A 22125-nucleotide genomic window follows, 5' to 3' on the forward strand; every position below is an offset into this window, starting at 1 on the left:
GGGCAACTGGGCTAGAAGTAGCGAACAGAAAGCAGAACGATTTGCAGATCAATTAGAAAGCACGTTCAAACCCAACGACAATGCTGGTGAGGAACTGAGATGGAAAGAACCATTCCAAAACCGAAAAACAGAACATCATTTAAAGAAGTATCAACAGAGATAAAAGAAAACATAAATCCTAAGCAATCTCCAGGATATGATCTCATACCAAGAAAATTACTAAAAAATCTTCCAAGAAAAGCTATAGTTAAGCTGACACTCCCAATAAATGCTGCTTTTAGATTGAGATATGTTCCCAGACTCTGGAAAGTGGCCGAAGTCATTACGATCGCCAAACCAGGTAAACCTCCTAATAAAGTGACCTATCGACCAATATCACTCCTGCCGGTGATGCCAGCACTATTTGAAAAACTTCAATTGAAAAGATTAAAACCAATAATAGAAAGAAAAAAATTTATACCAAATCATCAATTTGGTTTCAGAAATAAACATTCCACTATGGATCAAGTTCACAGAATAACGAATATAATAAAACAAACATTAGAAGAAATGAAAGTCTGCTCTACGATCTTCTTGGACGTAGCACAGGCGTTTGATATAGTCTGGCATGAGGGTTTAAACTATAAACTAAGAATGTTCATGCCTAAAGAGTATTCAGAAATCTTAGAATTATATATTGCGAATAGATATTTTAAAATAAAACAAGAAGAAGTGTACACCGACTTAAGGGAGATCAAAGCTGGAGTGATACAAGGGGGTGTATTAGGTCCGGTCCTGTACCTATTGTATACATGTGACATTCCAGAGCTAGAACAAAACATTATTGCCACCTTCGCGGATGATACAGCTATACTAACGATAGGAGACACTAGTGAAGAAGCAACTGACAAGTTGCAACTATCAGTAAATAAACTACATACCTGGACCAGAAAATGGCGAATGTAATTAAATGATGCTTAATTTGCACACATTAACTTTACAAATAAAAAAATAGAAAATTTCTCAGTTATAATAAATGATACCCAAGTTCCTTATGCAACTTGCTCAAGCAAAATATTTGGGCATTGCCCTAGACGTGAGGCTGCGTTGGGGAGTCCATGTCAAAAACAAAAGAGGAAAGCTTGATATTAGATATAAGAAATTGTATTGGCTGATTGGAACAAATTAAATATTATCCATTCATAATAAATTATCTATTTACAAGCAAGTACTGAGGCCAGTATGGATATATGGGTGCCAACTCTGGGGCTGTACCAAAGCTAATCTACATAAATTATCCAGAGATTTTAAAACAAAGTACTGAGGGACATTGTTGATGCTTCTTGATATATCCGTAACAGCAACCTCCACCAGGACCTAGGTATGGAAACTGTGACCTAAGTAATCAAGAGAACAGCAGCAAGTCACGTGCAGAAGCTGCATAGTCATGTGAATATCGAGGCAATCCAGCTCCTTGACAACACTGAACTAAAGAGAAGACTTATAAGGACAAAACCATTTGAGTTAGTGTAAATGTGTAACAATTTAGTGTAAAAAGCAGAGTATAGTGCTGTGATGTTATTGCATGTTAGTTGTAGTGCATTAATTGATAGATAAAATAAGAGTAAGCCATAGGATAAGCCCTTAGATTTAAGTATTTGCTGTTTATTAAATTAGGTCAGAAAATAACTGATAATTGGTCATTTGTGACCAAATAGCAGTATACAAACACCGTACCTACAGGTGTTATACAAAAAAAGGCATTAATATTGTACCCTTTTTAATTACAGCACAAAAGCTTTGGTAAATTTAGTTGTTTTCTTATTATGTTTGCTGACAAAAAAATGTGTATTTATTAATAATAAATACAAAGCAACTAATTTTTATTCATTTATAATAATTTAGATTTTTTTCCTGCTTAAAGAAAATTAAGAAAATTCTAAATTTGAGTTGTATAGAAGTCTATCGCCAAAATTAATGTTTGCCAAGAAAATTAGAAAACTAATTGTGTAACTACGAGGCTAAATATATAAATAGTGGTTTTATTGTAACCTACTTCTGGGTAACTTTATTAATGACGGAAACAGCAACACTCTCCCATTGGTGTTGAAAAGAGGTAAATAACAAAACACTTGTAAATTATAAGTTAACGCATTAGGTTAACAAGTTGACAAATTAACTTAATGTATGTCGTTGTTTTGGGGACGATTTAGTAGAATTGGGGTTCATACCAAGGTAGAGAGAATAGACTGCTTCGCTTGATTATTGCCTCTATTCTAAATAAAGATTATAAATTATTTTTCTTCTTTGTGTAGCAATAAGTTAAGTTACAATTTGTTAAAGTAATAAAATAAATATGAAGAGAGATCGGTTATGCCGAAAAACATAAATAATGCGGAAATCTTCTTGTTGATCTGAAAATGCGTCTTTGTTTGAAGCATTTTAATGAAACCAGCAGCTTTATATTCGACTGTTTATTTAATTTTTGTTTAACGGTTAAAAAATGAAGTGTTTCTTCCTTCATGTTTAATAGAGTGTAATTTAAAGGTCTTATCAGTATGCGTTTTGGTTGAAAAGCTACAATAACAAAACAACTATTCCATATTATCAGATATATCAGATATACTCTACTTACATCATCGCAAAGGTGCCGCTGAACTTTCTAGTTTAAAACAAGCCCTTATCCAAAACGGTTACCGCGAAAATCACATCAATAGGAGCATTCACAGACATCAATCTCCCATTCAATCTCAACCCAAAGACTTAGACCCTCATCATACGATAGCTTTTCTTTCTTACATCAAAGGTGTTATTGAAAAAATCGACAACATTCTTAAATCAAAAGGAATAAAGACAATATTCGCCCCAGAACAAAAACTTTCATCTCTTGTCCGATCTATCAAAGACAACATTCCAAATGAACAGCACAGAGTTTATGGAATATCTTGTGCAGACTGACAAGGATCCTATATAGGCCAAACAAATCTTTGAATCCAAAATATTATAATTTATATATATAAATTCCGACTTAATTTTAGCTCTAGGTCAACACCATCTTCAAACAGATTACAAAATTGATTTTGAAAACTCCAGAGCCATAGCCGCCATCCGCTTCTATAAACCAAGAATTATTCGAGAAGTCAGAGAAATTAAAACAAGGCCAAATTTTCTTAATAAAAGGTATGACGGCATATGGTTACCTTTGACTTGGAGACCTCTCATATAGGTCTAGATCAAGAAAATATTGTCCGCTTCACCCGTTAATTAAAATTCTACTATCAGAAATGTTCGCGCCAATCTCCACCCAAACCACGTCACCATCGACGATATAAATGAACCGTCCTCTGTTCCCAGTACCAGTAATGGTTAGTGATAAGTAAAGCTCGGATTATAGGCAAAATGCCTTTTTCGCCTATTTTGCCTATTATAATTGTTTTTTGCACTTTTTGCCTTTTTTCGTAAATTCCGCCTATTTGTGCCTTTTTTAAAATTTCATGGTACTACCCATGATATTATTCTATTACTAAACCATTCTATAATAAAATTTTGGGCCAATAATAAAATATCAATGGTTTGTTTATTTAACAGATTTCTAGGAAAATGTACCTGATCGAGACTTGAGGGTTAACTATTTGGAAATCCCTAAGCTTTATTAGTTGTTTATCAGTTGTACAGTTGGTTACTGTATCAGAGTTTAGTCACAAATTTCTATATCCTAGTTTAGTTTTGTTGCGTATACCGAAAAGCAAAGAACACGTTTTAAAACGTTTTAGACATTTGTGTGAAAAGATGACATCTAAATTAAGGCTATGGATCGCACCTTATTCGGAACTTTCTCTAGGAGATGGAGCATTTTGTAAACCATGCGGCAAATCGGTAAGTTTTATTTTTTCTCTTTTTTTCTCGTCCCACAACATAACTAAATTCTAAAGCGGTTTTAGAATTCTAATTATTTTTTTTTAATTCTCAGATTTCAAGTAGGAAAAAGTACTTGATTGACCAGCATTGTGGAACCCCACTTCATAAACGTAATTTGGAAATATTAAATTCCTCTAAGTTAGCCCAAATATCTCTGCAGGATAGTTTAAGCAGTTCAAAAAAAAAGGAGGAAGACGCATTTAAATTTGATTTATGCCAGATGATGATTGCATCCAACATTCCTCTAACTCTAGTTTTAAATGCTTTTTCGAAAAATATCTTAATAAATCCTTACCAGACGAGAGTACATTGAGAAAACATACTGTGGAAAAATGTTATGTGGAATGTATTTCAAAAATTAAGCGGGAGTTAGAGGGCAATTTTTTGTATATTATCGTGGATGAAACGACAGATGTATGCGGCAGGTATATAGCTAATTTAATGATTGGAATTTTGAACGAAAACTTTGCGAGAAAACCTTATTTAGTTGCCTTTAAAGAATTGGAAAAAACAAACAATTTAACAATAAGTCGATTTATACAAGATAGTTTAACAAACCTCTTTTTACCCAACGTTATACCAGTGAATAAAATAGTTTTAATGCTTTCAGATGCTGCGGCATATATGTTAAATGATGCTGTTAATTTAAAGATTTTTTATCCTAATTTAATTCATTGCACTTGTGTAGCCCACGGGGTAAATAGAATTGCTGAAGAAATAAGAAATCTGTTTCCGTTGGTAAATAATTTTATAAATTTTATGAAAAAAGTTTTTGTAAAGGCTCCGTTGAGGGTGCAAATATATAAAGAAAGACTTCCCGGTGTCCCTTTTCCACCTAAACCAGTAATTACAAGGTGGGGAACCTGGCTCGAAGCAGTTTTTTTTTTTTACTTTGAACACTGCAATGAAACAGAATTAGTTACGTCAGAATTTGATGATGATATTTCCGAAGCCATTCGAGAAGCAAAAAAAATATTAAAAAATCCCAAATTGAAACAGGAACTCGCTTATATCAATGACAATTATAAATTAATAGTTACCACAATTACCTTATTAGAAACACAAGAGATAAATTTATATGAGTCAGTAAAATTAATAGATAATTTAAAGACGAAAATTAAATCGGCACCTGGAAGTAACGGTCAATTAATTAAAAAAAAAATGAAATATGTTTTCGACAAGAATGAAGGTTTTTCGTTTTTATCTAATGTTGCTAAAGTTTTGAATGGGACAATTTCCAAGGAATTTCAGATTATGCCAGGTTTATTATCTGCTCTGAAATATGCTCCAATTACATCTGTCGATGTCGAACGTTCGTTTTCAATGTACAAATTAATTTTAAGTGATCGAAGACATAGTTTTAAGACCGAAAATATTGAAAAACATTTAGTTGTTTCTATTAATGATAACATTTTAAGTGGTTACAATGTTTAATTATTAATTTACAGTTATTTAGTTACTAGTTTATTTATACTAATGTTATGATTATGATGTGTAAATATACCTGCCATAAGTTAATATTACGTTAATTCACTTTGTACAATAAATAATAAGTTATATTCCTTTATTGCCTATATTTTGCCTAAATGTTTGCCTATATAGGCGCCTTTTTCTTCAATTTTTGTTGCCTATAAATCCGAGCTTTAGTGATAAGTGTAGTAGTGTCTGGGGGCTCGGCGCAATGATAATCGGGATATATATATATATATATATATATATATATATATATATATATATATATATATAAATATATATATATATATTTATAAATATATATATATATATATATATATATATATATATATATATTTATATATATATATATATATATATATATATATATATATATATATATATATATATTCTAGAAAAAGAAGAATACAGAGTATTATATAAACTTAAATTAGAAAAGTCTATTAAAATTGAACAAAACATAAGCAAAGAGGAACTAAAGGCTATAAGAACTTTAAAAAATGACGACTCCATAATCATCCTACCAGCAGACAAGGGGAATGCAACTGTGATAATGGAGATAATTCAATATGAAAACAAAATTAAATATCTAATAATAAACCGAACTTATACAAAATTAACAACGGATCCCACAAAGCCTTTGTAAAACAGAATATATAGAACTTTATTCAAGTTTAACGATTGTTTAACAAATTATCAAAGAAGATTAATTATACCTCATTACAGTAAGACCCCTCATTTTTATGGAGTAACAAAAGTACATAAAACGAATATACCACTTAGACCTATTTGTAGTACCATGAATTCTCCTTGTAGTGAACTGTCAAAATTTTTATTAAATATTATACAAATATTTGCAAGTAAATATGACACAATTATAAAAAATACACAAAATTTTTTAATTGAATTATCAAATATTGAATTTAATTCAAATAATATGTTAATAAGTTTTGACGTACATAGTTTATTTACAAATGTGTAATTAGGTATGACTTTGAATATAGTCAAGACAAAATTAGAGAGTGATGATACATTGGCAACTAGAACAAGATGAACATATCAGCTATAATGGAGTTATTGACATTATGTACTGATAATACATATTTTCAACTAAATACTGAATTCTGTAAACAAAATTTTGTCTAGCATTGGGCTCTAGTTTATCTCCATTATTAGCCGATATATTTATGGAAGATTTTGAAGCAAATAGTATATCTAAACAAAATTTAAAACCCATAATATTGTGGAGAATAGTGGAGATATGTAGACGACGTGTTCTCAAAATGGCCTCATGGATCAGAGTTGTTGGACACATTCCTAAATGATATAAACGATTAAGAAGAGACAATAACATTTACCATGGAAAAGGAATTTATTAACACACTACCTTTCCTGGATGTTTTAATCTCTAAGGACGATACTCGATATGAGAACCAAGTGTATAGAAAACCAACACACACCAACAGATATTCAAATTACAAATCAAATCACAATATCAATATTAAAAAAGGAAATCATTAAATCCTTATACGATAGAGCCAAAATTGCTTGTTCTAACGAAAATTCTACAAATTACAAAATAGTCTGGTCAATTGGCTATGCCAAGGCCATTAAAAAAAAACCAAAATTCGTTCTCGGAGGAAAAACATTTGTTAACATCTGTTTTATTAAAAAATGGTTATCCTTTATCGTTTATAAATATGGAATTTTGAACAATCGACCGAATAGAATACAACAACTTAGAACAAGATCGTACAGCATACACAAGGAATACTACGAGGAAAATACCAGTACCATACCTAAAAGGATTATCAGAATATCTTAAAAGGATAGGAAATAAATTCAACATCTCAACAACACACACATGAGATCTATGTACTTTGTCTAAAACTAAACCTAACAATGAACAAAAAAGAACAAATAATTGTATTTATAAAATACCTTGTGAATGCGATCAGTTTAATTTAGGTGAAAGATCAAGGCTAATGGCTAATGTTAGAATAAGTGAACATCAATCTTATATTAAAAACAGAGAATTTGATAGATCTCAAATATATAAACACGCATGGGATAATGAACATATCCAATGGAATGATTCAAGTATATTCCAAAAAGAAACGAATGGTAAAAAGAGAAAAATCAAACAAGCGGCTCTAATTATGCTGAATGAGACTAATTGTGTCGCAAATTACTCGGCGGAATGCAGTAGGATCTGGTTACCCATATTGAAAGAGGAAGTTAATAAAAAGAAAATACCACTATTGGTGAGTTAGTGACATATCAAGAATACATGATTTATGTTTTTTGAATAACAAACATTCGTATTATGAGGTTTTTTTCCTGGTTTATGGAATCACTAACAGGAGAATTTTACTGTCATCCTGGCATGTGGTTGTCTTTTTAAAGACGAATTACATGCTATGATTTTTTTCTGACAGATATTCTTAAGTTAAAGTTGATTTCATGTAATCGAATGAACTAGTTTATAATAAAGTCGTCCCAGGAACGCAACTCAGCAATATTGGCAATATTATTTTAAAGTCGTTTACTTTCAAATGTATAATGTATGGCTGAATTGTCAATATAATTAAGTCAGATAAAATTAAAGTAGAAGAATTTTTCACCAAGTAACAACAAACAAAATTTGTTTAATTTATTATTGTTTGTATTTTGAGAACAATTTCCGAAATGAAAATTGAAACGTCAATAAACTTATTTTAACCTTCAATTGTGGCTTATTTCCATTAAAATAGTAATTACAATATGCTTAGAAATTCGGAATCTAGTTATTACATTAAAGTTATCTTATAAATATAATGTTTAAAAACTTATAAACTTTTAATAATATTCTTGCTGTTTTATTCATAGAATTTGTTTATAACTTATCAAATTGATCAATCAAATATGAAATGTATTGTAGAAAAATTTTCGTTTAATATACTTTTAAAAATGTTTAAAGCAGTAAAATTAAATATCTTACCACAAACATTTTATACTTTCAGGTTCATCGTCCAAGATAACATTCTAGGAGCTGAAAGACTGTTAGCCTTACTACCTCTCCCATCTACTTGTCCGATTAGTCCGTCCCAAGTGACCCGAGACACGCTTTTGTCTTTGTTTCGGGGATTGCAACATCCGTACATCCACCCCGTACTTGACATAGAGTTCTGGGATGCGGGAGCGGCAGTCGTAAGCCCTCTAAATCCCACCGGAAGCCTCAAGGATTTAATTTACGGGTCAGTCTGGCACGAAGACTATGAAAAAAAGTATACGTCTAGAGGCGAAGGACTTTCGTTAAGGACGGTAAGTTGTTTTGTTCTTTTAAATTGCCAATAAAATTATCAGATTTATCGTGACTGCTTGTTTTCAGAAAGGAGCATAAGCTCTATTGTAATCTTATCAGTTAAAGTATCAGTACAGGGTGTCTCCGAAAATAATGCGCTCCTTTAGGGTATGGATATAATACACAATTTAGAACAAAGAAGGCGTATAACATTTTTTTCTGCAGTTAACCATTTCCAAAAAAAAATACTTTGTTTTTAAAATGTTTTCCATAAACGTGAATTTTTATTTTCTGAAAATTAAATAATTTGGCAACGTCATACGCAGTTAAAGCGGTTCTGTATAAAAACTTGTTTGTGACTTGAGATATGTAACATAATCCCTTGTAATAACAATTCTTGTTTACTTACTATTCAAGGTTGTTGACCTTGATCTTAGGAAATGTACCTAATACTTTCAAAATAATTATTTCGTGCTTTAATAATGTGGTATTTGCTATTATCTGAATTAATTAAGGTTTTGGATAAAGCTTGGTTTTAAATAAATGGTTATTTTTACTTAATTAAGTACTGTAATTTAATTCCTAAAAAGTAATTATAGCAGTTAAGAAAAATTATTTGAAATGCTTTTTTTGAAATGTATTTAAATATGAAGGGTACAGGTCCGTAAAGAGCCACGTCACCAAATGTTTATTTCGTACAAAACGAAGTTTAAATTTTAAAACCAGGTATTTAAATTATTGATGGTTATAACGAACCCTGTTGATTACATCAGTTACTTGGGTAATTAATGAGACACACACAAGAAATTAAACTTATATTGATATTATGCAAAATAAAACATAAGCTTTAATTGATCAAATCATCAAATATTATTGGTCTAAAGTGGCCAAGTAAAAAAAAAATGACAAGTAGACAAAAGTTATTAACATGAAATAATTCTAATTCTTGGGTAGATTATCAAAAAAAGGAATCTTAGCTCGTTTGGAGTTTATTATGCTCATATAGAGTCGCCTAATATTTCAAGCGATCTTACATATATATAGAGAAAATTCCATAGAAAGTCATTCAGCATTGAGCATACATTGTCGCTTCCGTTTTTGCCAAGTTTTTCCGGGTAAATATAAAACAACTTTTTGCTGTAGATAGAATGTGGACATTAAATGCATAGACGTTCAGCTGGCTCTTATATTGAAATCGTTTGTTGGTATGTTTGGGGACACTGAGATTTTTTCCAAAATCGAGACAAATAGCTTCGTGAGTCACAGAGGTTCGACTTTTTTTCTTCGCAGTCCTTTTTCTCATGTAAAATTTTGTGTACATTATTTTGTATCGTAAGCTGACGTATTTCCTTTTGCAAGTATTCATTTTGAGTAAGATCAAAACTGTTTAAAACATCAGACTGAAGAGATTTTATTTTTATAAGAAACTCATCACAGGAACTACATGTATCGGTTCTAGGATATCCAAAGAATATGTTAAATTTTGTATTAAACACTGTTTTGTAAGACTCGTAAGATATATTTATACAACTGTTCAACTCACAAAACATTTTTAAACATCTTTTTCATGTTTAAGTCTTCAGGTAGGTATTATTTTTTACTATCATTCAAACTATAGTGGCTTTTCCTGCCTTTAAATGACTTTATATGTTCGTATATTGCTGTAAGAACGTGGGATTCTAATTTTCTAAGATGGTTTTTATTTCCTCCCCTTTTATCTTTAGACGCGACTCAAGTCATTTTTAGTGAATTTTGTAATATCGCTATTTTTTTTTCTTTATTCCATGAATAGACATAAAAGCTTGTTTACAAATATTAATTTCTTTTAAGCTATTATCAGTTCTAAAACGTATCCTGTAAGAATATGCAGCACTTCTCAAATTTGCTTCGTCTCCATCTTTCCTAGGCCCTCTTCGGCGATAAGAAGTACTGTAATCAATTCACATAAGTATGAGTTCTGCTCATTAATAGAAATCATTGTGTTAAAATTCTTAAGTACAGTTTTTCTTGTTTCTTCAGGCACATTTTGAAAACATTGTTTACGAGAATTACAGGTTGCACCTACCTTGTGACTCTGCAATCTAATTTTTTTCATGACATCTCCCACTACTTTAGTCTTATTTTCACTACTATTGTTTTCTATATTTATTGTTATTTACTTTGAATCACTTGGAAAACAATGAAAACACTAGCTTAACCAACGAACCTAACTCTAAGCTGCGCGTATTAGATCAACGTCTATCAGCTGTTTATATGGACTTTACCCTTTTAGGACCTGTCTGATGAGGACTTGCCCCCTAATGGCGCTGTATGCGTAAATTACATTAGTTTACAGTGGAAATTAAATATAACAGACAACGTTTAATAATTATAATTAATTTTTTTACACTATGTAGTAACTTGTGAACTAAAATTAAATTAAATACTTGTACTTACTTGACAATTATTAATATAATAAATATTGAGAAAGACCTTCACATTCGTGAACACATGCATAGATATGACGAATTCAATTGCTAGTGATGCCATAGTTAATTAAACTATGTCGGATAGTTTCTGCAGCATAAAAAAATCGTCCCCGTAATTCAGCTTCTGTTTCGATTTCGACTCGGTTATTATTAACTAACGGCTTCAGATGTCCCCAAAAATTAAAATCCAGTACATTGCATTCGGGACTTCGTGGTGGCTATATAATGGGTCCATTCGTACCAATGAAACAACGAGGATAAGTGGTATCAAGAAAATTTTTATTAGGTCTGGTAAAATATGATGGGGCTTTGTCGTGAAAAAAACCACATTTCAAGGAGTATTATCAAAGGTACGTCTTCAAGAAGTATCAGCAAAACATTTTGCTGCCTACAAAATGTTAATCTTTGAGGAAGATCACCTTGGTGGAAATTTTGTACTCTCTGATAGTGGTGTGGATGTAGAAGTTGTTCCCAAAATGTTGTATAAATAACGTTTTTCGACATTCCAACTATTCTAGCCACCGTTCGTATTTATGTACGTATTTTCGTTTTTTTGTCAAACGGTTGAATTTAGAAAAAAATGTACTTACTTAATATACTAAATAACTTTAAGGAACGCAATATTTTCGGGGACACCCTGTATAATACAAATTAAAACTAACAAAATCAAAATGAATGACTAAAAAAAATGTATTGTTTTCTATTAATAAGAGTTTAAAATAATTTATGGTTTGTATTTTCATACATATATTATATATGCTTTTTTATTTGTGATCTCAGCAGTTAGGCTAGAACAAGATAGCATCTGCTGGATGCTAATATTCTTGTTTTTATTACTTAATTTATCTATATTTTTCAATGCTGTTGTACTTACTGCTATATATATATATATATATATATATATATATATATATATATATATATATTTCGTTTTATATATTTATTAATCATTGGGCCCATCTTCATACTCTTGTTATAGATAATATTTAATTTAGTGGTGTTAATTTTTGCATCCTTCATAACATATTGAAAGCTCTTTGTCGTAGTCCATTATTTGTTAAGGACTGCCTTAACTTAACTATTTTACTTTTTTACTTTTTCAAGTATTTACGAGGTATTAGATATTTTATATATACAGGCATTTTTTATAAAATTTATTTTTTTTATACTTACCCAAACCCAAAAGTTATATATTAATGAGTGAAGGTTTTTAAAACGAAACGCGTACGGTCCTGATTTCTTAGCCTATCGCCAAACTACCACACACCTACCACAGTGCCAACATGAGAGGCATTGCTGCGCGGTAAGACCAACACTGCATTTTAACTGTGGTTTTTAGTATAGAAATGAACTGGCAATACAGCAATACTTTGCCAACTAAAATGATAATTCACTAAAAGTCACTAGATTTTATTAAAATCAAATCTATGCATAGGGAGTTTGCTGGGTGGACATTAATAGTTAGTACAATGACATCATTTCATTCTTATTCTAAAAGAACTGTATACAAATGTAAAATATCATCATAATATGTTGTAGGTGAAATTTAGCATACCGATCCGTCTGTCGTTAACAAAATATTGTTATAGTCATTGCAAATTGAATTTACATGTTCCAAACAAAGATACTTTTTATAACTCGTTTTTCGATTCTTTTTCCATCCACAGTCACTACACCTCCCAATTGCTTCTTGAGTTCTTTGAACTGGCACGACATCTTCATCCAAATGACAGGTATCCGTTAGTTGAATTCTTATTGTCTTGGGTATATAGACATTTTGGCTTCGATTCTTCTGATGGTTGTACATAAGGCTAAATGCTAAATTTGTCAACACTTTTGGTCGGGTCTTTGTGGAATTTGGAATGTTACAATTGTGAATAAAAAAGAAATTTATAGCTGTAACATTTAAAAGGCTGTACAAGACCACCATAGGCCATCTTCTACTACAACGTGCACATCATATTGTGCGCATAATTTATCTACGGTATCAACGCCGCTTTTGTGCTGTTATATGCTGATCTGATTTCCGGTTTTCCAGTTACAGGATCAATGTCGTCTCCATGGTGGATAGTGGAATATAACAGAACGTTATTGTTTTTTTTTGGTTTATATGGCACTAGTGTTCCTCTTAAACCAAACCCAAATGTACTATAGAGCGTTTCACGTTAAGAAAATAACATTGCGGAGATAGGGCCATGTATTTCTTATGGACGATAGAAGCGCAGCGATGCCACGATGAACACAAGCACGGTTCGGGGTTGTATAATTATTTATATTTTCGTTTTCACAGATATGAATTAAATTAATGTTTTTTAACGTAATTGACCAAAAGTGCCCATTAGAAACAAGAGATAAAAAGTAGGGAAAATGATTTTAATTAAATAAATAGTATTTACAAAAGATAATTTTACTTTATCTTATTTTAATTATAGTAACGACAGTTTATTTGTTTTTCGGTAAGAATATCATATACCATGAATCATAGAAATCAGTAGAAAATATTGCTTAGTTAAATGCCGGCTATTAAATATTTAAAAGCAAATAAACGGACCGCTTGGAATGCGTATATCTAATTACTAATTGCAACTTAAAATAATACAGTGTGCATATGTCAGCGATTTTATGTCGTTCTCTGAGACTACATAATGATAATAAGGCTTTGTGGTTCTTCAGTTGTTATTCTTTACAGTTAAATGTTAATTGAAAATGGAAATTCAAAAAATATATCGACAATCTAGTAAACCGCATGCCTGAGAGTTTTGGCAACACTGATCTCCATAAGCATAATGTTATTTTCTTAACGTGGAACGCTGTATAGAGCCAATAGGTCGTACTTGTTGTTAGAGAAATATGGAGGAATTTCTCTTCTTGGTACTTTTATTATTCCCACGAGAGTTAAACCATTTTCCTTTAAGCTTTTACCAAGATCAACACTGGTGTACTACACCCACTTGGTTTTTGCCAACGTATACTACCATGTTACTGGTATAAAATAACTTCGCATCAGACAGTGCAACTATTTTTATACTGTATTTATCGGGTTTGCTTGGGATCTACGGGCGGAACGAGCATCGTCCTCTAAAAGCCTCCAACTTTTCATTCACGGTTACGTATTGCGAATGAAACAAACATTTTTACTGATTTTTGTTCCACTTAGTAATAAGATCTCTAATTGGCTCTAATTTATCCAAACTAACTCTATTATGCCTTGTATTGATATCATCAGTTCGCATGTACCTTAGTAAATTTCTGAATCTCGTGATGTTCATTGTGAGTCGGAAAACCTCTATACCAGTGCCGTCCGTTTTCCACAAGTCTGTTGTATTAAGGTGACTTGCCTTTCTTGCACCTGCAAGATATAAGAGACCCAAAAGGGCACGAATTTCATCAACGTTTGATGGGTATATATCTCGATCGCGACTGAACTTCTGCTTTTCTGCTTCTATTTTTGTATTGGTCCCATCAACAATTATTTGCAACATATCAGTATCAAATAGATTGTTCTATATATCTAAAATATTTTCTTGCTCCGTATCGCTTCCCTCCAAGATTTCTTCTTCATCTTCTTCTCCAGATTCCTCTTCATTATCGTACTCATCACCCGTCGAAACTTCTTCAAAATGTACTAACGATCTGTTTTAATTTGCTCTTTTTCATAATACATAATATCTGTTTTATTAGTTTTATTATAAAACAATTACTTACAAGTCACAAAATTCTATTACTTCTTTATAATCACACGTTTATAATGATGTTGGGTCGCCATATAATAATGTTGTATCTTTTTATAACGTTTATGGGATTTATTCTATCAAGAGTTCCATATAGTGGAACTCCAGGGTAGTTTACCCCTTGCAGGTGGTTAATTACTTGAACACACTAGATACTCATAATTCCGTTTATTAGTTTTCTCGCGTTTAGCAATAATAGTGTAGTTGTTATTATAAGGATTTTAAATTTTAAACTGAATTAGGTTATTTAGATCTGATACTTAATTAAATCCCATAACACGTTCCACTTAACGGTTTTTACAAATTACAAACTTACAGTTCGGGCAATGATACACAGTCGATAAATGTATTTGGCCTTAGAATTGACCGGTTATTGACTTCGACCGGTCTCCTAGACAAGTTGCGTCTACTGAAAGGATAATAATTCACTGCTTAGTTCTTTTGTTAAGTCAAAATTATTTGATAGAAAAGCTACACCTTAAAAAATGAATATTTAATTTAAAAAAATTTAACGATGGCGTAAAATTATTTTTTAAGAATAAATTATTCAGAAATCAATATCCGTTAATGCTGCTTTAAAAACACATACAATCGAATTAAGTTTAAATCCAGTCTCTAATTATAATCGATATTTAATATCTCAATGAATTATCAACAATGGACCTACTCCAAATAACAATACCCATTATTAATCAAACAATATTGCTAAAATGAAATTATTTACACGAACATCACTGGATGTAATTGATCGCTGCTTACAAATTGCACCGGTTAATTACTTCTGTTAATCGCTAGTGTAAGTTACTGCAGAGATTTGGTCTAACAGTAGTTAAATGCTTTGCTGTACAACGTTACTAAAACGTGATGATCGTATTCACGACACGATTAGTAAAGTCTTCCTGGAGACTAAACTGATTGACGTTTTGTGCAAGTGTGATTATTGAATAATTATGTATTATTACAAAATTAATTAATCACATGTCAACTCACGATGAACTAGTATATATTCGAATTGCAATATATAAGTCAATAATTCGTCATTATTAATGACGTTATACATTTTCATGAGTTTTTGTCACGTTTAATATTGCCTTCCATTCTTGTCGGCCTTGTATCATTATTTTCCATTGCCTCACTCTCATTTTATTTAGTCGTTCTAAAGATCTTCTCCCATCTGGACTTTCTCAAAATGCATTGTTTACAGCAGGGCTTTGCAAACAATGCGTTGCGACGCCCTGTACCAAGTTGAGTGAGCGCCTTGCGAATTCTGATATACTCTTTCCCGTTTCTTACTGTCCAGCATGTTCATGTCGTTCAGTCAAGCTTTTGTTTTATTTAGATAGACACACGAACTTTTATATTGACTATGATAAACAATATATATAGATATATGACAAACGGCATTTGGAATAGACTTACAGTCATTTACAAGGTAACCCGAGAGATTTTTTGTAAGAAAATTGCGAGAACTGCAATATCAGTTCATGCCCACGACTTTCGTTTTAAGAGCATCATATTCTCTTCTCCTACATGGTAACTCCCCGTGTTGCCAAATATAAGAAACCAAACACGATTGCACTCACAAACCAATAACGATACAAACGCCAAAACAAAAAACAAACCAATAACACACAACTAATAACTACAGAAAATACACCACCACACACACAAAGCACAAAATAATGAGCACCCCGTAAACTCCTTAAGAGCCAAAATTCAAATCTCAAGGGAAAAAAAGAGATTGGTTTTCTGTGGTATCTCATTGCACAATGATACCTGATCGTAGGTGAGTTCATAGCCACAGCTATCCTCCACGCGTTGCTCCAAAAAACAAAAGGCCAATAATCTGAAAAGGACCGTTTGATCCAATGGGATTTGTACTTAGTAGAAGGGTTGTTCCAACCGGCATCCAAAACGGCAGGAAGTCCTTCTGTCATTTGCTGCTTTGTAACCACCAGATAAGTCCCAGGAGAGCGGCAATATACAGATTCACGTTTCCCAATTCATAACCCCCTTTCGTTGAAGAAGCAAAAAAGCCTAAACAAAGTAAAATCGTACAGATCGATCGATTGCTGAGAAACTGATTTTACCTGCAGCCTCCACGCGTTGCTCCGAAAAACAAAAGACCAATAATCTGAAAAGGACCGTTTGATCCAATGGGATTTGTACTTAGTAGAAGGCTTGTTCCAACCGGCATCCAAAACGGCAGGAAGTCCTTCTGTCATTTGCTGCTTTGTAACCACCAGATAAGTCCCAGGAGAGCGGCAATATACAGATTCACGTTTCCCAATTCATAACCCCCTTTCGTTGAAGAGGCAAAAAAGCCTAAACAAAGTAAAATCGTACAGATCGATCGATTGCTGAGAAACTGATTTTACCTGCAGCGGTTAATACGGTATCAGTGATGATTGGAGAATCGGCAGCTACAGAAATAAAAAATGGACTTTTTTAAACATGATACAAAGAGTCTCCGTATACACGACATCTCTCTTTTGCTTCTTTCTTTTTATAAGTAATTCTGCTTCTTAATTGGCAGATAAATCCTCTATTGAAGGTTGTCACTCCATAAGGAACAGACTGTACAACTGATAACTGTTTATTATATAATGAAAAAAAGGTTAAACATTTCCCAATAGTTCAGCCTGAAACCTCGATAAGGTACATTTTTCTTTAAATAGGTTATAAACAAACCATTGATATTTTCTTTGATTGAATCAAAATTTTCTTATAGAATAGTTTAGTAATACAAAAAAGGAGATATCTTTGAATTCTCTAACCACAGAGGAATTACGCTACTAAATGCAGTGTATAAAATATGTTCCACAGTAATATGTCACCGTATGGCACAATATGCAAAACTGCTAGTTCAGAGGTGGTAAATCGGCAATTCATCAGATTGCAACTCTGAAACAAATTTTGGAAAAAACCCTGGAATATAGCATTGATGTTCATCACATATTTATCGACTACAAGGCAGCCTACGACTCAGTGAATAGAAGAGAAATGTTTAAAGCAACGAAAGAGCTAGGAATACCAAATAAGTTGGTAAATTTAACAAAACTAACTCTTGAAAATTTTAAATATATAGTACGAATTCAGAGGGAACTGTCTGAACTGTCTGAACCTTTTAAAACAAATAACGGGCTGCGCCAAGTAGACCCTCTCTCCTGTATACTATTCAATCTGGCTCTGAAAAAAGTAATACGTATGTCACCAATCACAAACACTGGTTCAATATATAATAAATCGGTGCAAATTCTGGCCTATGCTGATGATATGCTCAATATTGTTGGGGGAACGGAAAACGCAGTACGAGAGGCGTGTGTAGCATTAAAAGAATTAGCTACAAAAATGGGTTTAATAATAAACAACAACAAAACAAAGTATATAAAAATAACCACGCAACCACAAATCCTACCACTTATTATAGAAAAACGACACCATCGAAGCAGTGAACGAATTTGTATACCTGGGAGCGCTCCTTAACACTGAAAATAATACTACCTCAGAGATAAACAGCAAAATTTGCACGGCCAACAGATGCTATTTTGGGCTCAATCTCCTCCTTAAATCCACAGTTATAACGAGAAATACAAAAATAAAACTCTACAAAGACCTGGACTATAACAAAAAATAATAATAATAAATAATAAATAAGTCTACTAACAAGTGGATTCGATCTTCGTCTATCAACCTTAGTATATCCGCTGGTAGCTCGTCTGATCCTGGAGCTTTGCTATTTTTTGATGACTTCACCGCTTGCATTACTTCTTTTTTGCTTATTTCTGGACCTGTCTCCTCTGGAAAATTATCACAAGGAGGCTGCCTTTGATCGTCAAACAGTTCTTCTATGTATGTCTGCCAATGTTTTAGTTTCTCCTCTGTTGCCATTATCATGTTCCCTTGTTGGTCTATAAGTACTGTCTGCTTCCTGTTTCTATTGTTGATCATTTCTTTAACTTTCTTGTGAAGATAGAACGAATCATATTTGGCTTCCAAGTTTTCAATCTCCTTACATTTGTCTTGTAACCATTGTTTTTTTAGCGTCGCGGATTTTTCTTTTGATCTCTGTGTTAATTTGCTTATACTGTTCTTCATTTTTGCCTTTCGATAGTCTTCGAGAATTCATCAATAACAAAATTTCGTCACTCATCTATTATTTCTGTTTCTTTGGTTTTTTTCTCTTCAGAATAATTAAAGCGGGCTCCAGCACGTTCTTTTTAATAATGGCCCAGTGTTTATTAATGCCTAGTTCTGGTATCTTCTCTGTCTTTTCAAGTTTTTCAAAATTTGCCTGAATGCTTGTTTTTACCTGATATTTAATTGTTTCATCATTTAAACGATTGATATCATTTACTTTTTGGGCTTAGATGTTTGTACTCTTTTAAGTTTTATTCGGAATTGTGCCACTACTGGATTGTGGTCTGACCCTATATCTGCTTTCTCTGATAATAACTTACATAAACGAATAACTTTATAAATACGAAAAAAATATTATTTTTGAAATATGTAAAATGAGTAATTTCCCAGTTGAACGCTTCGTGCTTGGGTATTATTGCTGTAATAAAAATTACCATATTCACTAAAAGCAAAACAGATTTTGCTTTTTTTATTTCACCTGTTGCCAAAGTTTGATCCATAAAATGAGATTATTGAGATTTTATTAGTAAACCATTCACATTAAATTTAAATTTGATTGAATTAATAGTGGCACTATTTTTCTTCATTGTTGAAGTTAACTATTTTGATAAGTAGTAATTGTTATTTTTCAGTTTTGTCATTACATGTTACAATTATATTTACGTTATTGAATAATACTACAGCGAATATGATAAATCACTTTTTATGGTTCAAATAGGCAGTATATTGGTCTAGCTTATATTATCTAATCTAAATATATATTATCTAATCTATGCTCCATACGTATTTTTTAACATTTCTACAAGTAAAACGTGCAATATTTATTATTAGCTTATTCAATATTTGTGAAAGATCAGTTACATTTTTACAAGCTAGTCTCGAGTGATTCATCGTATTAGATATCCTCGTCGGTCCATGCGTACACATATATGTATAAATTAATCAAAATTCATATTTTTCGTTATACGTTAGTGCATATTTGAAAATGTTTTCTGAAATTTCATTCGAAATAAATCTACCTTTTTTTTAATATTTACACGCTGTAGAATATTTTTTGTATTACTTTTTCTAGAAAAAACACTCCTCCTCCTCCTCTATCCTTTATCCTTTGTAAGGAAGTGGTGACGTTATGGTAATTGACGAATGTTTGCTATCCATTCTTCTCTCTCCTGGGCGCGGTTTGCTGCCTCAGACAGAGAGTAACCGGTAGCGCACTTTATTTGGTCTGACCATCGGAGTGGCTATCTTCCTCGGGTTCTTTTACCATCTACCTTGCCTTCAACCACCAACCTCTCCACGCCTTCCATTCGTGTGGTAATGTGTCCAAAGTATCCTTATAATATATATACATTTATATAAATATATCTATATAATAAACACTATTTAGCGAAAAATGTTTCTTTTTTATTACCTCTAATACAATGACGAGTAAAATGTACGCATGTTAATATAGTGTTGTATGAAGCCAACGGTCACATACGTGTACATATTTTTTTTATATTTAAGAAAAAAAAAACTTGGTAAAAATTGTTTCGATAACATATTTGGAAGTCATATAGATCAGAAATTAATAAAATAACTCTCTGATTAATTTTGCATAAGCTCGTGTCTGACGAGGATATAAATAATATATTGTAAATGCATCGACTCGTTTTCATATAAATTGACAAACTGACATGGAACCGAAGATAAAAAACGAAAAAATAAGTTTTAATTTTTTTTGAATGTTTGGGTCTAGCGGTCTAAATTTTTTTGTCATACTATAGTAGAAATCCTCAATTTAGAAGAGTGATTTCATAGTTTTAACGCCGAATATTCTCAAATTTAAATGTACACAGCGGCCCTCGAAAACTATCCGTTTTCTCAATTGCAATTTGCGTTTCCTCATAAGAAATTTACAGAATATATAAAGTAGTATATTTATTTGTGCTTCTCTATAGTAGACTTGACCAGAAGTTGTCGTACAGTGTAGCTAATTCTTGTTCACAAGTAGTAATTATGGTTATACAAAACCTGTATTCTTCCACGCAGCGATTATTACCGTCATAAAAATACCAAAAAACATGATTTTTTCAATAGTAAAAATTAAGCACAAAATTGTAATGAAATAAATTTTATTTATATGTTCCGTTTCGTTACATATTTAAATTTATAAAATAAAAATCGATATTTTAAAACATTATTTTTCAATCGTTTGGCAACGTTGAAATTAGCGAGGAAACTCCGATTTAGAATTCAGACCCAGACTAGCTGTAAAACTAGTTTTTATTATTTTTTCACCAAAGAAATGTCCATCAAGACATAACCGATGGTTTATTTACATTGGCGTTTCTATGGGTAGTGCATGTGTTGCATTTTGTGAGTATATTTTATGTGATAAGTTTGTAAACTTATTGTTGTCAATACTGTTTTATCAATACTGTATTGTAGTATTGATAAAACGTGTTATCGATAACAAGAGTGTTATAGTTTGTCGTTTTATAGTAAATTTTTAGTTATATTCTGTGATTATTGAAATACAATGGACGAAAAACCGAGTTGTTCCAAGAGAAGACAGCAAAATTCTGATGTTGATTCCAAAAATGAAAAGCCGCAAAAGTGACGGATAATGTTAACATCCGAAGAGAAGGTAATGATACGAAACGTTTATGAAGGAATTGTCGGCAGAAAAATGGCATTAAATGTTAGCCAAGCGGTCGACATTTGTAGCAGTCTAACAAAAGTATCCGTTAGCTGTATTTATCGTGTACTTAAAAATACATCGGAAAATAAAAAGCAAGAAAAAGGTAAAACTACAGGTAGGAAAAGCATTGTTTTGGATGACGAGACAAGGAATATTAAACGTCGAAAAATTCATTCATTTTATTTTCGGAGTGAAATTCCAACACTGAAAAAAATTTCTCAAGAGCTCGAAAACGATGACTCCTTACCCAAGATATCTCGTAGAGTCTTAATCAGGACCATGCACGAAATGAATTTTCGATATGTAAAACGCAACATAAAAAGTATGCTATTAGAAAAAAATGATATACGATATATTAGATATTATTGTGTTTTTATTGCTTAGTTACCAACTACGTAATATGGTAATAGTGTACTTTATGCCCGCGCGGGCATAAAGTGTACTTTATGG

The 22125-nt window shown here is 31.9% G+C and overlaps 1 protein-coding gene across 9 annotated transcripts in view; it reads left to right on the forward strand.

Annotated features, from left to right (window-relative positions):
* Slob (Slowpoke binding protein) overlaps positions 1-22125 on the forward strand; it is a 244998-nt gene that overhangs the window by 158930 nt on the left and 63943 nt on the right. For all 9 annotated transcript variants that reach the window (XM_072537940.1, XM_072537941.1, XM_072537937.1 and 6 more), the window contains one exon: positions 8373-8673. In XM_072537940.1, the coding sequence (XP_072394041.1) occupies positions 8373-8673 (301 nt within the window). The remainder of the gene's footprint in view (positions 1-8372; positions 8674-22125) is intronic.

This window comes from Diabrotica undecimpunctata, chromosome 7 (assembly GCF_040954645.1).
Source record: "Diabrotica undecimpunctata isolate CICGRU chromosome 7, icDiaUnde3, whole genome shotgun sequence".
Taxonomy (NCBI): Eukaryota; Metazoa; Arthropoda; class Insecta; order Coleoptera; family Chrysomelidae; genus Diabrotica; species Diabrotica undecimpunctata.